The 17944-nt window shown below is 46.1% G+C and overlaps 2 protein-coding genes across 3 annotated transcripts; both read right to left on the minus strand.

The window, feature by feature from the left end:
- Positions 1 to 357: 357 nt before the first annotated feature.
- Positions 358 to 6409, minus strand: LOC137590319 (uncharacterized). 2 transcript variants are annotated; one of them, XM_068307862.1, is made up of 8 exons: positions 6291 to 6409; positions 4921 to 5030; positions 4723 to 4807; positions 4432 to 4627; positions 3288 to 4345; positions 2408 to 3207; positions 1650 to 1847; positions 358 to 1571 (listed from the first exon to the last, which is right to left on the minus strand). In XM_068307862.1, the coding sequence occupies exons 1-8, from the start codon at positions 6380 to 6382 to the stop codon at positions 1333 to 1335; spliced, it is 2778 nt and encodes a 925-aa protein (XP_068163963.1). In that variant the 5' UTR covers positions 6383 to 6409; the 3' UTR covers positions 358 to 1332. The 2 variants fall into 2 exon arrangements, with proteins under 2 accessions (XP_068163963.1, XP_068163964.1); XM_068307863.1 differs by lacking the exon at positions 6291 to 6409 and adding an exon at positions 5208 to 6206.
- A 3948-nt stretch (positions 6410 to 10357) lies between these two features.
- LOC137590393 (zinc finger protein 692-like) lies at positions 10358 to 16030 on the minus strand. Its single transcript, XM_068307983.1, has 10 exons — positions 15449 to 16030; positions 14823 to 14854; positions 14599 to 14739; positions 14487 to 14520; positions 14205 to 14354; positions 13976 to 14020; positions 13694 to 13772; positions 13069 to 13183; positions 12830 to 12929; positions 10358 to 11895 (listed from the first exon to the last, which is right to left on the minus strand). The coding sequence occupies exons 1-10, from the start codon at positions 15745 to 15747 to the stop codon at positions 11094 to 11096; spliced, it is 1797 nt and encodes a 598-aa protein (XP_068164084.1). The 5' UTR covers positions 15748 to 16030; the 3' UTR covers positions 10358 to 11093.
- Positions 16031 to 17944: the final 1914 nt, after the last annotated feature.

Consider the following 17944-nt stretch of genomic DNA (forward strand, 5'->3'; position numbering starts at 1 on the left):
TCATGTGTAAATAAACTCCATCTTTAAAATAAGAATAGCTTTCCTGTCTTAACTTCCACTAGTGCCTCATTACATATCAAAAGGAACTTGTTCTCTCAGATAAATGAAGCACGGCCGTTTCTCTTCTTCCGGGTTTACGCAAAGATAAGCTAACTGACTTCCACACCACACAAACATGACACTGACATCAGTCTAAGTTCCAAGAATCTCTTCTAGCCATCCATCCTGTTGGTGGGCTTGAGCTTAATCAGGACTGGTTAGCTGAGCGACACCCTTAACCATAAATGCTGAATGAAGTCCGTTTTCCAAATAAACTTCAATTTGGTATCCTGTATTTATTTGTATTTATATTTTCTTTGTTATTCTGCACTCACAATGTAAAACTCACTTTACAATCCAGTTTAAGAAAGCACAACAAAATGTCATACACTTTAATAAGTACAGGAAGTATTTACAGTATGTACAGAACATATCACAATACTAAGTTTGTCATCACTACTGTATACTTCTGTATACTGTAATTTTTTTTAAAACTCTGATCTGCAACAAAGCAGGCGTGCCTTAATACATAATAGTTTGACTATGACGATGGTATACAGGGTATGCAAGAACCACTTAACAAATCGATCATGGTCCAACACTTTGAAGAATACTTCTGAATACACTCGTTAGTTGGGGGCTATGGGTTGAGGTTACAATGCCAGTCAATATCGAACACAAACTATACAAATCCACGCGTGTCAGACGTCGACCATCTGAGGGGATTCTTTTTTTTTTTTTTAATCAGAACCTTTGGGTTCTTCTTCCAAAGCTTTGTACGTTCATGTTTGGTCATCAGCTTTCAGTCGAAGGAAACGCCAGTTGAAAGATCCTCAATCATCGCCTGCAGGAACCTTAATGACATAACACCTTCTCTCCCATATCTCCTACCACTCTCCACCCTTAACTAGCTAATAAAATTTAAAAAAAGATGACACAGAAAGTAGTCTTTAAAAAAAAAAACGGCATTCACTGTGTCTGAACTCATATTTTACAGTAAGTACATCTGTCCAGTAGCTTAAAAACACCTCTGGACAACAGACACCAGGCATTCTGAGCACTAAACATGAGAAGATCCCAAACTGGGCCAACCCATCTGTTTCCTTGGCTTAGTCGGGTTATGGAGCTACTCGCTTCTGACCACCGTGATGAGACTGAACATTCACCTAACATCAGGTACTGCGAAAGAAAGCAAAAAGAGAGCCTTCGCTCGTCCATGACCCAAAGACTCGTTATGATTGCTGGTGGTTTGTACATGATGGGATTCATCTTCCGTTGCCTCTGAGCTTCGCCTTAGGTGGCGGCGCTTTCCCTCCTACCCTGCTTCTTCAGGAGTTGGATGCGGTTGTGGACATAAAACTTGATGGCCCTCCAGTCTCGATGGTTGCTCACCAGCAGAGGGCAGAGTTCCAGACAGCGCTCACAGTCTGCCTTGGCCGGAACTCGCAGCTCCACCAGGTTCCTTTTGAGGTGAGTCTCCACGGCAACACGCTCCGCCTCCGACCACGGACGCTTCAGAACACCGCGTTTTCCTGCCGGGAAAGACGGGGGGTGATGAACAGCGTAAGCAGATGTTTTGTAAATTTTTCTTAAAAATTTTTTTTTTTTACCTGATTTGACAGGAATGCATCTCCTCTTGTGAGGGTTGGCTACCGGTGGACTGACTGGACGGACGGGGGGTTTCTTCCTCCCTGGCGGCCGCCCCGGTCCTTTCTTCTTCACCACCTCAGCTTTCTCTTTCACCTCCTCTTTCTCTTCTTCCACCTCTGAGTCGTCTGAAAACGACTCCGCCGAGTTGCCTGACATGACTGCAAGACCGAGACGAAAGTAGAATCTGACCACCAACAAATGACTTCCATGTTCAGGAAACAACTGCAGTACAGATTTAACAAAAAATATCTATGTTATCAGCATCTTAAATCAAGTTAAGCTGAAATAAACTTTACTTTTACCGACACTGCTCTCCTTGGGAGCTTCAGCAGCTCGGAAACAGAAAATCTGGATTGATCCAAAGGTTAAATCAAACCTGAACCTCTGAGTTCAACTAACTGACAAATTCTGGATTTAATGAGTTCCAAAAGCACAAAAAGAAAAAGAACAAAGAAACTTTTTGCGGTGCTGACATTTGTTAGATCACTTCCAAGTTTGATTTCCTGGAGTCCCCACTCGTTTCCAGTAAAATGAACGCAAAAGCAATTTCACCTGCATACTCTTTGTGGTACCCAGTGAGCTGTGAAAGTTTTATTTTAAATTATTTTGACCTGCAAGTCATTCAGAATAAAATTAATAGTCTCGCTTTTCCTTTTTAAAGTTCAAAGCTTCAATCATTTCAATGAAAAACGGTAAAATAAATGATGCAACTTCTTACCGTCCAGCTCCAGACAGATGTGCTGCAGGCTCATCCCTCTGAAAAGAACGCCCTCCCTCTCTCCGTAGAGAACAACTCGACCCACGCGACCCATCAGCGCCGGATCCCGTAGGATGGCAGAACAGTTTTGGGTCACGTGGTACTCTCGCTCCAGGAAGTCCTCCAGCCGTTTGATGGCTCCGCCCTGGCCCTCGCCCTCCTCCAATAGGAGCAGCTGAGTCAGTATCGCAACCTGCCGTCGCACCCGCGTCGCCGTCAGCGCTCCGGGGTTCTTGGCGCCGCTGGCTCGCGCCAGGTTCCTCAGGAGGTCCGTGCCCCGGAGCGGAGTGGCGGGAGAGTGGTAGGGTCGGGAGAAGACGTAGGGGCTCTCGGGGTCCACGCCCACGTGGGAGCTGGTTTGAAGGAGTAGGTCGAGGCAGGACTCACAATGCGGCGGGAAAAGAAGCGGCTGGACGCGCCCGCGTTTGCCCAGAACGCCGGCCCGCGGGAGGTGACAGAGGACCTGGCGCTCAAACGGAGAAAGGAAGGACTCCATCCCGGAGATTGAGCCGTTGCCGGAGCCGACCTGAGGCGTGTTCCGGTTCTGGTAGTCCTGGATCGTGAGCTTGGCCACCTCGCATTCCCTGTGGCGGTTGTAGAGGATGAGCAGGGAGAGGCTGGAGTGGCAGAGGGAGCGCCAGTTCTCGGCTGAGTGAGGAGAACGGGTCAAAGCAAGGAAGGAGGAGTGTTGCTGGCGACGGAGGTAGAGAACCAAACAGGACAGGGAGGAGAGCAGCGGCGACATGTGCTGTCGGTGTGTGCTGGGAAGGAGAAAGGACAAAACCGCTTCAAATAACATCGGGAAACACACTCTAGAGAAAGAAAATGAGTCGACCCTCACCTTACGATCTCTCCGTTTTTCTCCTCCGGCGCGTCGTCTCCTTCCGCCATCAGCTCCAGATCCTCTTCCGGATCTATATCCGGCTCCGGGGTTGGAGGTGGGACCAGCTCCTCTTGACTTCTCGGGCTCTCCGCCTCCACCTTCTGCTGCTCTTCCTGCTTTTCCTTCTTCATCCTTCGACCCCGTTTGGGCGTGGGAGGCGGCGGCGACGGACTCTTAACTCGAGACATCATCGGCGTCGTTGGGCGTTTCGCATTGGGCGGCGGCGGTGCGCTCGGCGACTTCTTGGCCGCTGACGACTGAGCCGAAGACGACGGAGAGAGCGAGAGGGAGAAGGACACGGCGTTCGGGCTGGACCGCGTTGCCGGTGCTTCCCGCTCTTTGGAGAAGAGGGAGGGCGGGGTCGGGTTGGACGCCGATGGCTGGGGGACGGCGAAGGAATGGGGGGTGGAGGACGAGGACGATGGCGACGGATGAGGGTGTGCCGTGCCGCCGTTTGACGAGCCGTGTGTGTGCAGGTGTGCCAGCTCCATGGCGGTCCGCACCTCCGGCTGGTTGGCGTGGTGCTTCTCAAGGTGCCGCGCCAGCGAGCGGTAATGGCGGCCGCAGTACGGGCAGTGCTGCCGCCGGCTGACCGTGGCGCCGCTGGAGCTGCCGATGTTAATGTTTATGTTGTTGTTGATGTTGGTGGTCGGGGTTGCCAGGTTACCGGTCGCCTGGGACCTGGCCGGGGAAGTGGCAGGCGCCGGACGGGAAAAGGACGAGCAGGGGCGCCCCGGACCCCTAGAAGGGGTGGGTGCGTTCTTCTTTTTTGAACCTACCACCGCAGGAAGTTTGCGTTTCTTGCGGCGGCGAAGCATTCGACCCCTGATCTCCTCGATTTCCTCCTCCTCTTCGTCATCATCGTCATCGTCGTCCTCCTCTTCTTCGTCCTCCTCGCGATCCGAGTCGCTGGGCTCAGAGTGGGTGAGCGGGGAGGATGAGGGGGACAGCGACCAGGAAGGGGTGAGATAGTCGGAAACTGAGAGGGACAGCGGGTGGGGCCCGCCTTCTTCATCCTGATTGGACAGAATCAGATTGTAAACATCAACCGGATCTACTTTTTTACAGGTCGGCACGACGGCTTCGAGACCTCCTCGCTCACCATGGCGTTCTCGCCCCAGTCCGTCAGGCTGTAGTCCACTGTGATCTCCTCCCCCTTGGCGATGTCTCGGATCGCTATGACGACCAACCTTACCTGGGTCCCGCAGTGGACTTCTCGAATGCGGCAGTTTGGTGGCGGATGGAAGAGCATGGGCCCCCGAACGCCACTCGCTCCCTCCTCCCCCAACTCGGGAACACTGGAAAAACACAAAACGCCAAAACAGTCAGATACCCCATAACGGGAAACGGGATCTCGAGAACCCGTTTCCGCTGCGAAAGGGGCGTGCCTTACCAGAGCTGAGTGGGATCAGGGAGGTAGTAGGGACTGCCAGGCGGAGGGAGGCGGTCTTCTGCACCCTCTGGATACTGACTATCACCTGGAACAGACGGGACTGTTCAAGACCCCTGGCAGATGGTTGGTGCGTAGCGATCGCTACAAGACATTGTATTTGTTTCCCACAGAGGACGACAAGACGTGAGCATTACGTACCGGGGCTGTAGCTATGTTCCGACATGCTCTCCTCCTCCTCATCTTCTGTTACGTACGCTCTATCGCACACCTTCACAGGTGTCCCCTTTCTTTTCCTGCCGCAAACACGCCTGTGGAAACAAAAGCAAAGGTTTCTTTTCAGCACCATCGACACGGCAGCGAAGGGGGCCGCCGGAACAACTGAGACAGCGGCGCGTGTTTGTTTTCGCTCCGTGTTTCATTAATTTTATCAACGGTTGTAAGAAAACCAATTCCAGCCCTCTTGGTACGACCCGAAAAAGATGTACCTGCGGAAAGAGATCGACAGGTATTCCACACGAGGAGTTAACTTAGCATCGTTTCCCTTCGGAATGCTCAATCACGCCAGAGCTTCATCTACCTTGACCTTCTCTACCTCAGGTCATGTGATCCTCGTGTTTTCGGGTTTGGCAGTAGAGCACGTCTGGAGCTCTTGTGTAAACGTTAACTTTAGGACCGGACCGCTGACGCCATGAAGTTCGGCCCAGTGTGACAACATCTGCTTTGCACATGTGTGCTCCTGTAGGCGTGCTCCAGCAGAAAACAACACGACCAGAGTTGGACGTGGGGGTTGATCTTTCTGAAGTGTTTTTGTGCGTCAACAACCAATCCTGACCCCCATAACCAGAATCAGAACCCTGACACTCCTGGTAAATCAGTTCCATATCTAGTTGAGGGATCAAAGGTCGATAATGGATTGTAAATAACCCAAAATACCAGAACCGGCTCTGACATTTCCTGTAATCAAACACAGGCAATTTCCAGATGATCAATTGATCCTGGTGATCAGAACCACCCGAATCAAAATCAATAACTTAGTTTAGTGGTAACCAAACCGGCCACAAGCCCTGATCCGGATCGGATCGGTCGTTGTTCGTGGACCAACACGGACCCCACAGAACCTTCCAATCCGAACATCTGAGCTCTTTTACGGCTTTCATTCGACAGCAGAGTCGATTACCGATCATCGAACCGCAGATGACGAGTCCTGCTGGGAGCGTGCTAACAGAAAATGCTAAACCACGGCTAGCCTGCTAGCTTCCAGCAGCTAGCTTTGAGCCCGTCATAACATTCTACATAGACGCGCTGGAGCTGAGCGCGAGCCGGTGCGGCCGGCGGGGACACGCGCCATCAGGCGACACGAGACGAACCGGACACCAATCACTTCCCGCGTGTCGTTTTTTTCGGCGAATTAAAGCTGCAATCGCGCACGCGAATAAAGGCTTCAAAACACACGCGCGCGCTCCAGGCTCCGAAGCGCGTGCGTCCCGGGCTTTATTCCCCCTCCGTCAATCCGGGTCGAACGCGAACTCCACGCGCGCTAAACGAACCGGAACCGCGCCGCCACTCACCCCCTGGGCGGCGGCGGCTTGCTCCCATCCCCGTCGCTGTCGAGGGTCGGTGGCTCCCGGTAGTCGAAAGGCGACCGTACAGTCTCCGCCATCTCCCTACCTCTCGCGCTCCGGTGGAATCCCCAGTGCGCATGTGCACAACATCTTTTTGGGTTCCAATGGTAAAATGGGGAGCACTCACCTCAGGACAAGAAAGAACCCCGGGATCAGCGGGGAATCTGTTCGAGTGGGGGAAGAGGAAGGACTGCACGTGGAAAGTAGGAGCATCGGTAGGTTGTATTTTGTAGGACTCTAGTGTGTATGTGTGAGATTCAGTACTTCCTGTTATTGATATAAATCTCCATCTAGAACAGAGGTGTCAAAACTCATGTGGCCCTCATCCACCGAGGGCCACATCAGCATAACTGTCCTCAAAGGGCCAGATGTAACTAATAAATGTAACTAAATGTAACGTCAAAATAAATGTAACTCTTCTTTAATGTTAAATAACTTTGAATTTAGTACTTACTCAAGTTACAAACGTTACAAACATGTTGGCTTGTTGCTCTGTTATAACATAAATCCTTTTAGTCAAGTTATGAAACTTCAGATTTCCATCAATCAAGGATTAAGCTATCCAAGTAAATAAAGAAAAACAACATCAAATGCAAGTTGAGACATTAACTTTTGTTTTTTGTCCAAGTTCAGCCCTAATTATTGCATTGTGGGAAATGTGATTTTTGGTCAAAACATGCTGTTGACCTATCTATTTTTGGACCGTCTGACCTTTTATGCTATCGTGGGCCACATTTGGCCCCCGGGCCTCGAGTTTGACACGTGATCTAGATGTTGACTAGACGTTCTGACATCATCAGTAGTGGTTGTGTGGAATTCTAGATCAACTTTTACATTATATTTTCACTGAGAAACGAATGCTGGACAACCAAAATTGGTTAACGGTAGGTTTTATTTTTCAATGCATCAACAGTTATTTATCACAACCATCAAAGAAAAAGCACAGCGAGAAGAAATTCACCAAGTCACAGCAGCTTCACTGTTTCCTACCAGAATCCTACTGTAAACTAACGTGGCGGATCTCCCAACATTCCCTTTGCCCCCCATCGGAGGCCTCACGGAAAAGATAGAAGCGTTGCTTCTCACATCTTAGCGGTTTCACCTGGTTAACAGCGTAGCAGCAAAGTTCAAACCCATCATAGGTTGGTTACCTGGTGACCAGAGCAGCAGACGAGATGGTCGATCGTCGAGGATTGAATCCGATACGATACGACTTCTGATCAGTACATGGAAAAAACCTGGAATATGATTGGGAATTACTTTTTGATTACATGAGTAAATAAGGAGCTACCTAAAATAACTGGTTAAAGTTAGCTGCACTCCAGTCACAGTTTATCAGTCACATGTTTTTGGCTACATTCTAGCGGTTAGTAGATTTTCGGAGTGTCATTAACAGTAGATAAATAAACTTAAATAAAATAAATTACACTTTATACAAAAAAAAAGACATTAGTTAACAGTCCAACTCAGCAAACTAGTTAAAATACTCCGCCCACTTCTTTCTCAAAACAAGCAACTGCAGCTAACCAGTGGCTAACCAGCGGTCACTCTAGCAGTTTCATGTCCAAAACGCCGGTTACTGTTGCTAACATTAGCTTGAAACTTCTGTTAGCCGGTATATATTTGAACCTCTAGTGCACACAGAGTATTCCACACCACGTAACGTCTAACTCGGAGTACACAAGGAAAGCTGGCTGTTAGTGTCGAGTGAGTTCATTCATAAACGCTTCTTCTTTTTTGGTCGGTCAGATTTCTTCTCCCCCCCCTCTCTCTTTGTGTAGAACATGGAGGGTTTGCGCGGCGTGGTCGGCCCAGTGGATCAGCTCCATCAGGACTCGATAGGTCCACATTTTGAGTCCGAAAGATCCCCCGGCGCCGTCGGGTTCCTAAACATCAGGATCGAGTTAGCAGAAGAGCACAAAACCAGGGGCGGGTTTCAGTTGGGATACTGCACCTCAACACACTGGTGGTCTGGGGTGACCTCCAGGGTCGTGTCCTCGGTCTCCGCTAGGTCTTTGGTGCTGTAGAGCAGGTGCTCCAGCCGTACCCGGACGGTGGTCCTCATGGTCTCGTAATCCCCTTCCAGCTCCCCCCATTCCTCCTCTTCCTTCTGGATGACGCAGTGGAGCAGTCCGAGGCACTGGCGCAGGGCCGCGTGCAGCACCTGCACCCGCTGCTCGGCGTCGGGCCCATCGGACTCCGGGGACAGCGACACGATGCGCTCAGCGTCTGGGGCGTGGCCCGCCAGGAAGGTCTCCTTGTCCTTCTGAAAGGGGTGGAGGCAAACAGCTTGACATATGTGTGCCCCCCCACCCCACCCCACTTCAATTTAATTTGAAACCAATTACTAAGTAGAGGGCAATATTGACGACACTGATCAATCAATGAAGGATCTAAAGTGATGAGGCACAGCAGGAAGTTAAAAAAAATCCAATACACTACATCCATTAGTCCATTAAGTCACCCCTCTGGTTGGGGGCGGGGGGCAGCATTGGGGGGCTTTTAGCTTTATTACCTTCTGCACCACAGCATCCCTTCCACAAACACACATGTGGTCTCCAAGTTCCATTTCTACCTAAACGCGACAGGTAGCTTAGCTGGTCAGCTAGCGCGGAAAGCGAGGACTCACGTAAAGCTGGAGCAGACGGACACACTCGTGGTGCAACAACCGGGCGAGACCCACCGCCCTCCCGGTCTGCGACAGGCCGGACGCCGGTGCGTCCACCTCGGCCATCTGCCGCTGCTCGTCCCGCTCTGCCATCTGCTCTCCGGGGCCGCCGGTTCAGAGAAGTCCACCCCCCACCTCCTCCTCAGCCGACAGGGGAAGGGACGTCGTTTGTCCGCGCGGAATGTTTTGTGGGAAGTGACGGCGGAGGGACACCGACCGAAGATCCGGGCCGCGACGCGTGTTTGTGCCGGTGGTCGCACCGGGAGGGCGGCGAGAGGAGATCTAATTGGTTCCGTAGGGGAAGGGGGCGGTTTTTTTGGGGGGGGGGGGGAGGGGGAGGGGGGTGACTGATTCCAGAAACAATCATAATAATCCGATTCCAAACTGGAACTATTGTTGCATAATTCTAAAATATTTTAATTCACCATTTTTACGTCCCGCTTCAAAGCGGTGATGTATTGTAATTGTCAGCGTTTGTGTCCGTCCGTTAGTCCGTCCGTTAGTCCGTCCGTTAGTCCGTCCGTTAGTCCACCAACTTTCTAACCAACCCTTGCAGATAGAAAGATGAAACAAGAAGCTCTTCACTCGGTCGGCAAAGGGGATGAAAATGAGATGATGACCTTGATCTTGAGAAAACTAGGTGAAGGTCAAATTTCAACCTTTGTACACTCAGGAACCGGATAAGATAGAAAGACGAGGGAGAAGGCCAGTCTAAGACCATAGATCAAAGCTAGTGCTTTGATCTATGACAATAGGTCAGAGCACTAGCTTTGATTTTTGACCGATGCAAGTAGCTTTTGAATTCTGGGGTGTCGCGGGATGTTGCAGTCTGTGACTGCCTTGTTTAAATTGAAGTAAACCGTGAGACGTGTGCCATGAAATCAATCTGGATTATATTAAAAGTGACTGGAGATCTGGATCCACTCCACTTCCAACTGATCCAGGTTTGGTACGCACCCCTTCCCCCACCCGTCGCACAATCAAATACCCATAAAAACTCTAAAGGATTAATTTTATAATGTCGGCATTTGAAGATGTGAAGAATCTGTTATTTTAGCTTGTGCCAATAAACTGGGTTTTTTTTTTAATTGCAGGTTTGAAATGTTACTTTTTCTAATATGTGAATATCACACATGCTTGTAAAGTGGGATCATTTTTCCAATTTGCATTTGTACATGCAAGCTTTGACTTGATTCTTAAACCTGTTTCGTTTGCAAATGACATGAAACCACCTCCATTGTCTGACCCAACACCACTGTGTAAAGAAATGGGTTCTAAAATGGATGTATTAAAACCAACAAAGGCATTAGACCTTAATTTATTAATCTGACTACATTTTCTAAAAATATTCAAAACATAAATGCTCAGTTGTGGCAGTGGACACGGTACAATAAATAAGAAAAGCAACATCGGAATAAACTGTCTGCATAGTCTGATTTTTTTTTAAAAAGGGCTCAAAAACACTTGACGCAATCATGAAACAATATGCTGACTCACTGTAACAGTCATTCTGGAACAAAGAGATATTCCAGGGAGGAATTCTGGGTCCTTTTTTGTACCTCAAACAGACGGAAGCAAATTTCGTTTGTAGTATCGGATCCGGTCATATCTGAATGTCTCGTGTTCATGGAAAATTCACACAATAATAAAAATAAAGACAACCGTGCCGATTTAGTTAGACGTAAAAATAATTAAAGAGTAGTTTCTGTCAAAATCAGTATACCACTTTAGATTGAAACATCCATCTGTCCATATTTTTTTTATTTAACCAACTCAAATCCACAACAACAGTAGACAGAGATGTCACTTTGGTCCTTCTTGCACAATCATCTTTCATTCTCTTGGATCTCTAAACTTTTTTTATAATCTAAAAACACACACACAAACAACCAATTACAAAATGAAGTGTATTTAATCTCTATTCTTAATCAAATTCCCTGAAGTTGTTGTTGGTAGCTGTTCACTACCTTCTAGTATTTGAAATATTCTGGATGTTAGCTGATGAACTTTTAGCAGCTCCGTCAGTCGTTTCTTTCTGACTCAAAACGTTTCCGCGTCTCTTTTGGGTCGTGATGTTTCCTCTACATCAACCCATCTCCTGGATCCTCGGCACATTGCAACAGAATCTGTCTCTCTCCATCCCTCTCCCATTCCATCCCCTCGTCCTCTTTCCTCCTCACCCTGTTCCCCTCCCACATCATCCCCTCTCCATCCTGACCCACATCGCCCACCAGAACCCGCTCCCACAGCTCGCCCTCCCCGGGTGGCTGCTCCTCCTCTTCCTCGCGGGTCTCCTTGCCCCATTGCGCAGCCGGCTGTGGGCCCAAAGTGGTGACGGTGCTCAGGGTGAGGAGGGTGCTCTGGGGGTCCGACGTGAGGTTACTGGTGGGGATGGTGGAGATGTGGACGAGCTGGGGGTGGCTGACGTTGTGGAGGTGAGTAGGCGGAGCGCTGCTGAGGTGCAGTAAGGTGGGGGCGTACTGCTGATGCTCCACCTGCACCACGTGATGCAGAGGCAGCTGGATGAACTGTTCCTGAGCTGCAGCCGTCTGCGTTTGCGACTGTGCAGCTGGAGCTAGCGCCCCGCTCTCCACGTCCTGGTTTTTCAGGCTGACAGAGGGCATGTCGGGCTTGGCAAGTGCTGGGACAGGCTCGGCGATCGGGGCGGGACCGCTTATCACCGAGCCGCCGTTAGCGGCCAGGGCTTCGGCTATGAGCACCTCGGGGTGGCTCTTGGCTTTGTGGGCGACGACGGAGTCCTTCTTCTCAAAGCGTTTGCTACAAATGGAGCAGGAGAACTGGTAGGAGGCCTCCGCGTCGTGCTTCTTCATGTGCCAGTTCAAGGAGGCCTTCTGGCGGCAGGTGAAGCCGCAAATCTCACACCTGCCACAGGGTGGAGACAAATACCACGTGAAAAAATGAGCGAGCTCGACTCGACAGATTGTTCAGTGAAAATAATTTCACAACATAATCCACCACAAGCAGACGTACAAAGGTATCAAGAAATGTCATTCAAGTTAAAAAGTATGCAATCTTTGCAAATGGGTCCTGAATAATACTGACATGTTCAACCGTTAAATAAAGCAGCTGGCTTGACTCGATCTGTTCTCTATACTCATTAGAGTGGAAAAGTTGCATTGTGGGTAGCATTGTCGCCTCACAGCAATAAGGTTCCAGGTTTGAGTCTGTGCTGAGTTTGTATGTTCTCCCTGTGCCGGCCTGGGTTCTCCGGCTTCCTCCCAGCTCCTCAGGTGATCAGTTCCTAATTGTAGTTTCTCGTGTGTGCGTGTGACACTGAGTGTCCCCTGTCTTTTACCCTTAAATCCCATGGAGTACACTCCAGCAACCCCTGTGACCCGCTAATGTGGCAGAAGCGGATAAGAAGATGAATGAGTATGTACTCATCAGGGTGGTTTGATTTTCGTGCTCATGACAGATTCTTAACATCTTTATCTGCAAATAAAGCCAGAAGCCAAAAAGTTACATAAATGTCATGGAGTAAATAGTAAAAATACCTCCACTTAGTTATTTAAAGGCTTACACTTTGTACACTAACTTATTTAACACCACTGTTGAGAGAACACAGGCAGACACAGGGAGAACATACGAACTCCACTCAGCACTTTCTTGCTGTGTGGCAATGGCCCAAGCCGCTGTGACACCCACAGATATTACGAGACATTTTATAGAAAATTATCGCTTAAAAAAAGGTGGGACTGACACCTTCTTTGTAGCAGGTCAGACAGCAAATTCCCATACATGTTTTGATCTTCCTCATACACGGGTCAGCCAGAGTGACTCAAATGCGCTGACTCACTGTATTGGCTTCTCTCCAGTGTGGATCATCCGGTGCACGGCCAGGTTGTGCGAACTCTTGAAGGCACGAGCGCAGTACTCACAGATGTAATCCCTTTGATCTGAAACATTGACATCACTCTACTGATTTATTTCATCATTTACGCTCAGTTGCACAAATTATTTTACACACAAATGCAAATAAAAATCAGGAACGCGATCCAGATAATGTATAAATGAGCATCCGTTCTGTCTTGTCACCTGTGTGGTGCTTCGCGTGGCGCAGCAGCTGCTTCTGCAGGCGGAACAAGCGGCCGCATGAAGGATGATCGCACACGTACTTCTTTTTTAACAAGTGCTGGTATTTTATGTGATGCTGGAATAAGAGAAAGAAATCTTTAGAGCTGAAACTATTTTAATAACCTATTTAATCATTTACAGGCAGTAACTTCCCCAATAAAGTATTGTGTTTTATTCTCACTGTTTTCTTGTAAACGTCTAGATCACTTTATTCTTGCTTAAAGTAACATTTACAGTATTTTCCGCACTACACGAGGCACCTAAATGCCTTTAATTTTCTCAAAAACCTTAGTGCGCCTTATAATCCAATGCGCCTTATGTATGAAAAATAGGCCATTCATTGAAGGTGGGCCTTATAGTCTAGTGTGCCTTACAGTGCAGAAAATACTGTACAATAATTTTTTCTCTCCTAAGTTTTACTGCCATTTGCAGTATTTTACAGTCACAGAGTCTCTACAGACTTTTCACTAAATTTACAACAACTTTACTGTGTGCAGACTCACATTCATTCATTCACACAGTGCCAAATTTAAACATTTTATAAGCATGTGTAATGGTCACGGTTACAGTTGACATGCCAGCAGACCTGTAGGTAGCGTGGGTGGGCCAAAACGGTGCCGCAGCCTTCCATTTCACAGCGGACGTACTGCACCGGGGGCTTTTTCCTGTGACAACAGAGTCACAGGAAAAAAAGGGTTCATAATTAACAGGAACTCAACACCATTTTGGCTCTAATCATCACAACGGATTTGAAATGACACAAACAAGATGTGCTTTAACTGCAGACTTTCAAACATGCAAGACTTACAACAGTTTCTATGTGTGCCTCCCAAAAACAACAGGAAGGAATCGAAAAGCAGACGATTACCTTCGTTTAGGCAAACGAGGAGCTTCCTGTAGCTGTTTGCTTCTCCTGAAACAGGCAAATAGTTTCAATTAGAAACTTCAATGCTTTACGGCTCGTTCTTAAGGTCAGGTAATTTCACCTACAAGGTCCGAAAAAAACAATACGGACTGGTGTGGACAGTAATGACATCCACAGTCAACAAATCCAGACATTGCCAGCAGTAAATTCGATTTACTCATACTTCACTTACTTCCTGGATGACTGCGATTTATCGCCCAATCCGTCCTCATCCTTCTTCACCAATTCTTCTCTGTTCTTTTCATTTTTGTCTTCTTCACTTTCAGACTCCTCCTTCTTAACTTCACTTTCACCCAGCGTTGCCTGATGCATTGAATTTTTCCTAGTGATTTAAAATGTTAAGGCATAACTAGGAAGGTTGCTAGAGCAGGCATCCACATTAAATTGAACACCATAGAATTCACACTGGTCGATCAAACGGGAACATTTAAGTGATAAGACATAAACCACTCACTTGTCATTGCTCCCTTTCAAATCTGTTTCCTCTTCTGAAAAGCAAACAGTCCTATTAGTTGATTGTTGTTGTTTTCTTACCTTTAAGACATTTGCACAGACGTTGGTCTCACCACACGGTGAAGCCTCCAGCTCCGCTTCAGGCTTCATTGCTGTTGGTGGAGCATCAGATGCTGGAATTAGAGGCCCTCCTTTTCCCTTTCTGGGTCTGGACAGCTTTGGTGATGCTGTTGTTGCAATTGTGTTTTTGGATTCTGAGGAAATCAGGGGGTAACGAAAGATCATGGAACAACATTCTTGATTCTTTGCAATTGAAGGCAAACGTGTGTGATTTTACCTGCTTGGGGTGTGGACTTCTTTATCTCGGGTCTATGAGAACAGAGAGAAGAAATGGAAACAAATGAAAAAATTCTGATCAGTGAAATGAAAAGATCAAAACATGTTTGATTTAGAACTAAAAATCAGATTTTTAGATAAAATTTCACACTTATTTAACATTTATTCACAGACAAAATTTCACAAGTTAAGATAAGTTTAAACATGTAATTTATGGCGTGAAAGTAAAATTTATCTAAAAGAGCTCAAGATAATTGTAAAACTAATGAAACTTTTCACGCATAATATGAAAAACAGATACGTAACATCACTGACATTTTTTTAAAATTGATATTTATGTGAAAATATTATCAATAATAATCTGATATTCAGAATTCCAATCTATTTTCTGATTGATATGAATTCGTTAAAAACATTTAAGGCTACACATTGAAAATGACAAGTTAAATTTCAAAACATTCAAGCTAAATTAAAGAAAAGCATTTAGTTGAACACATTTTGTTTGATCACTCTTTTAATGATCAGATCTAACTGATATGAATCAAGTTTCAGCCTTGATTAGTTTTAATCCTGAATGTAGTAAAACCACGTCTCTACTGGTTTAACACACTTCCGAGGATCACTTACCTGCCGACAGGTGTGTCTCCGGGGGCTGATCTGGCAGGTGTCCCACGTCCACCCTGCAGACTCGGGGTCCGGCCAATCCCAGCGCCCCTTGTTCGCAACGCACGCGCAGGACCTTCAATAACAGACCGCGCGTCAGCGGAGGTCAAAGCTCTTGTCGCGGGCCTTACACGTCCTCTTCTCGGCCTGGACGGTTCAGTCGAGTCCGGGGATGACTTTACGGCCTGCGTTGAATCTTCGGTTGCCTCGAACTCGGAACTAGTTCTTGAAATTTCGTTTTTCTTCGAGCCCATGTCGTTCATATTTACATAAATTACTATGTACCGAACTGCATTTGTTGTTTTTCAGTGAGAAACATTGATTTTAAACTCGTTAACGTTATCGTAAAGGGCCTTGTTGAGACGGAGTTTTGGTTTGTCGAGCAATAATAGCCGGTTGTTAGTTCTACACAATCACTTAACTAGATAGGAATAAAAATACTAAATACGATTTTAAAACATTCAGCGTTATTTACCTCTTAAAGGTATAGCAAACCTCGTAGTTCTTCGACAGACACTAAGCCCGTTTGGGAAGCGTCTCCTTTAAGAGCAGCCTTAGTGAGCAAAAACGCGAACACGTAGTTTGGACTCACGGGCTACCGTACTAACAGTGTTTGGTCATATCGTTTTAAACCAAGGATATGCGCCGATATACTGTACAGTATATTACTTATAAATTACTTTAAAACCATATATTATGCCTGGATTCTTTGTGTATGCGTAATTTATGAATGTGTGTGCGTGTGCGCGCTGAACATGTTCAAAAATTTGTATTTATCACTATGAACATTTATTTCCAATATGTGAGTTCTAAAAAGTATTTCAAATTATGTTTTAGGACAGTTTGACATCTTTATATGTTCTTGTTTTAATATACATAGACAGTGAATACCTGTCAATTAATCAAATACTGCAAAATACAAATGTAACTTTGTGAATATCTATTAAAATATGATTTATATGATTTTCCATAAATGCTAAATCCGGAGTCAGATTCTGGATTCCAGATTCTATTATTCATAAAACAAAACAACTATTCATAAAAAAATTAAAACACAACATCCCAAAACAGTTACTTAAAAATAACTCAACATACATGGGAGTTATGTCTCTTAAAAGTCAGATCTTCAAGCCATCAACAAAAACAAAATCCCTGAAAGCTGTAGAAATACTTCCACATCTGTGCGGAGGTGTTGTGTCTCTGCAGACGGAATACACGCAGCGTTTACCTCTGGATTCTACTACTGTCTCTGTCTTGCTGATGTCACTGAAACAAGATGTACAACAACTCTATATGAATTGAATAGGAATGACAGTGCTAGCATTATTTCTATAATAGCTTTTGGTTTAAGGGATTGCATTTCCGCTGCTTTGTAGCTGTGATGTATGCAGTGACAATCCAGTTGAGTCTCATCTTATCTAAATTGTACATAGTTGGGAAACAACTCTAATACACAGTTCAAAAATCTCTGATAATCACTTAGAATAAACACCCAGCACAGAGACACAAAGAGTAATATAATTATATAATTACAGTATATGTTAAAATATATTCTCTAAGGTATGTTAAAACATTTTCATCAATGATATATCACAGAAATAATCAACTGATAAGCCTTGTGGTAAATCATTTGAAGGGGATGACACTGTGAATATTAATATTTAAAGACTTCTGAATATGCTGTTGAATATGAATTATATTTTCAGCTCTAGAAATGTGGATTCACCTCTGTCACTCTTATTAGTTTGACTCAAGTGTTCTTTCCTGACAAATGATGAATGACTTCCCGGTTTTGTATTTTTTGTCTTGTCTATATTTAGTATATGTCTGTATTTACTTTAAATTGTCCGATTTCCTTTAACACTATTCCCCCTGTGGTTTAAGACACCGCAAATATTCACATGTCAATCTACATTTCGTAACTGTTATTCAACGCTTTGCTGTTCCCATCAATGAATTTCCTTTGCTTGGATAGGCAGACCGCGGTGCACTGGCGGATACAGCGGTGGTAATCTGAAGATGACTGACTGACTGACTGGATAGGCGTAGGCATCAGTTAAGATTCTTAACTGATGTGTTGTTGGGACGGGCATGAAAGGCTTTAAAATCTGTTGTGATTTATTGTTGTCAGAGTCACACTGTCAAAGTGTTACGGTCCATGGTAGTATGTACTAAATAGACCTGATTTACCACACAGAGTTCAGAAAATTTTAAGGACTTCTGAATTTTAAGGCTAAAAGCAGAAAAAAAAAATCCACAACAGGAATGTCCAATGTCCACACTTCTCTTTTTCTTTTGGGTTCGTTCCGTTAGCGGTCTACATAGTGTGTTATCCATTTCCATGTCATCCTATCTTCTACATCTTCCTCTCTAACACCAACTGCCCTCATGTCTTCCTCACTACATCCATCCACCTTCTCTTTGGTCTTGCTTTTGCCCTCTTTCCTGGTAGCTCCATCC

This window comes from Antennarius striatus, chromosome 23 (assembly GCF_040054535.1).
Source record: "Antennarius striatus isolate MH-2024 chromosome 23, ASM4005453v1, whole genome shotgun sequence".
Taxonomy (NCBI): Eukaryota; Metazoa; Chordata; class Actinopteri; order Lophiiformes; family Antennariidae; genus Antennarius; species Antennarius striatus.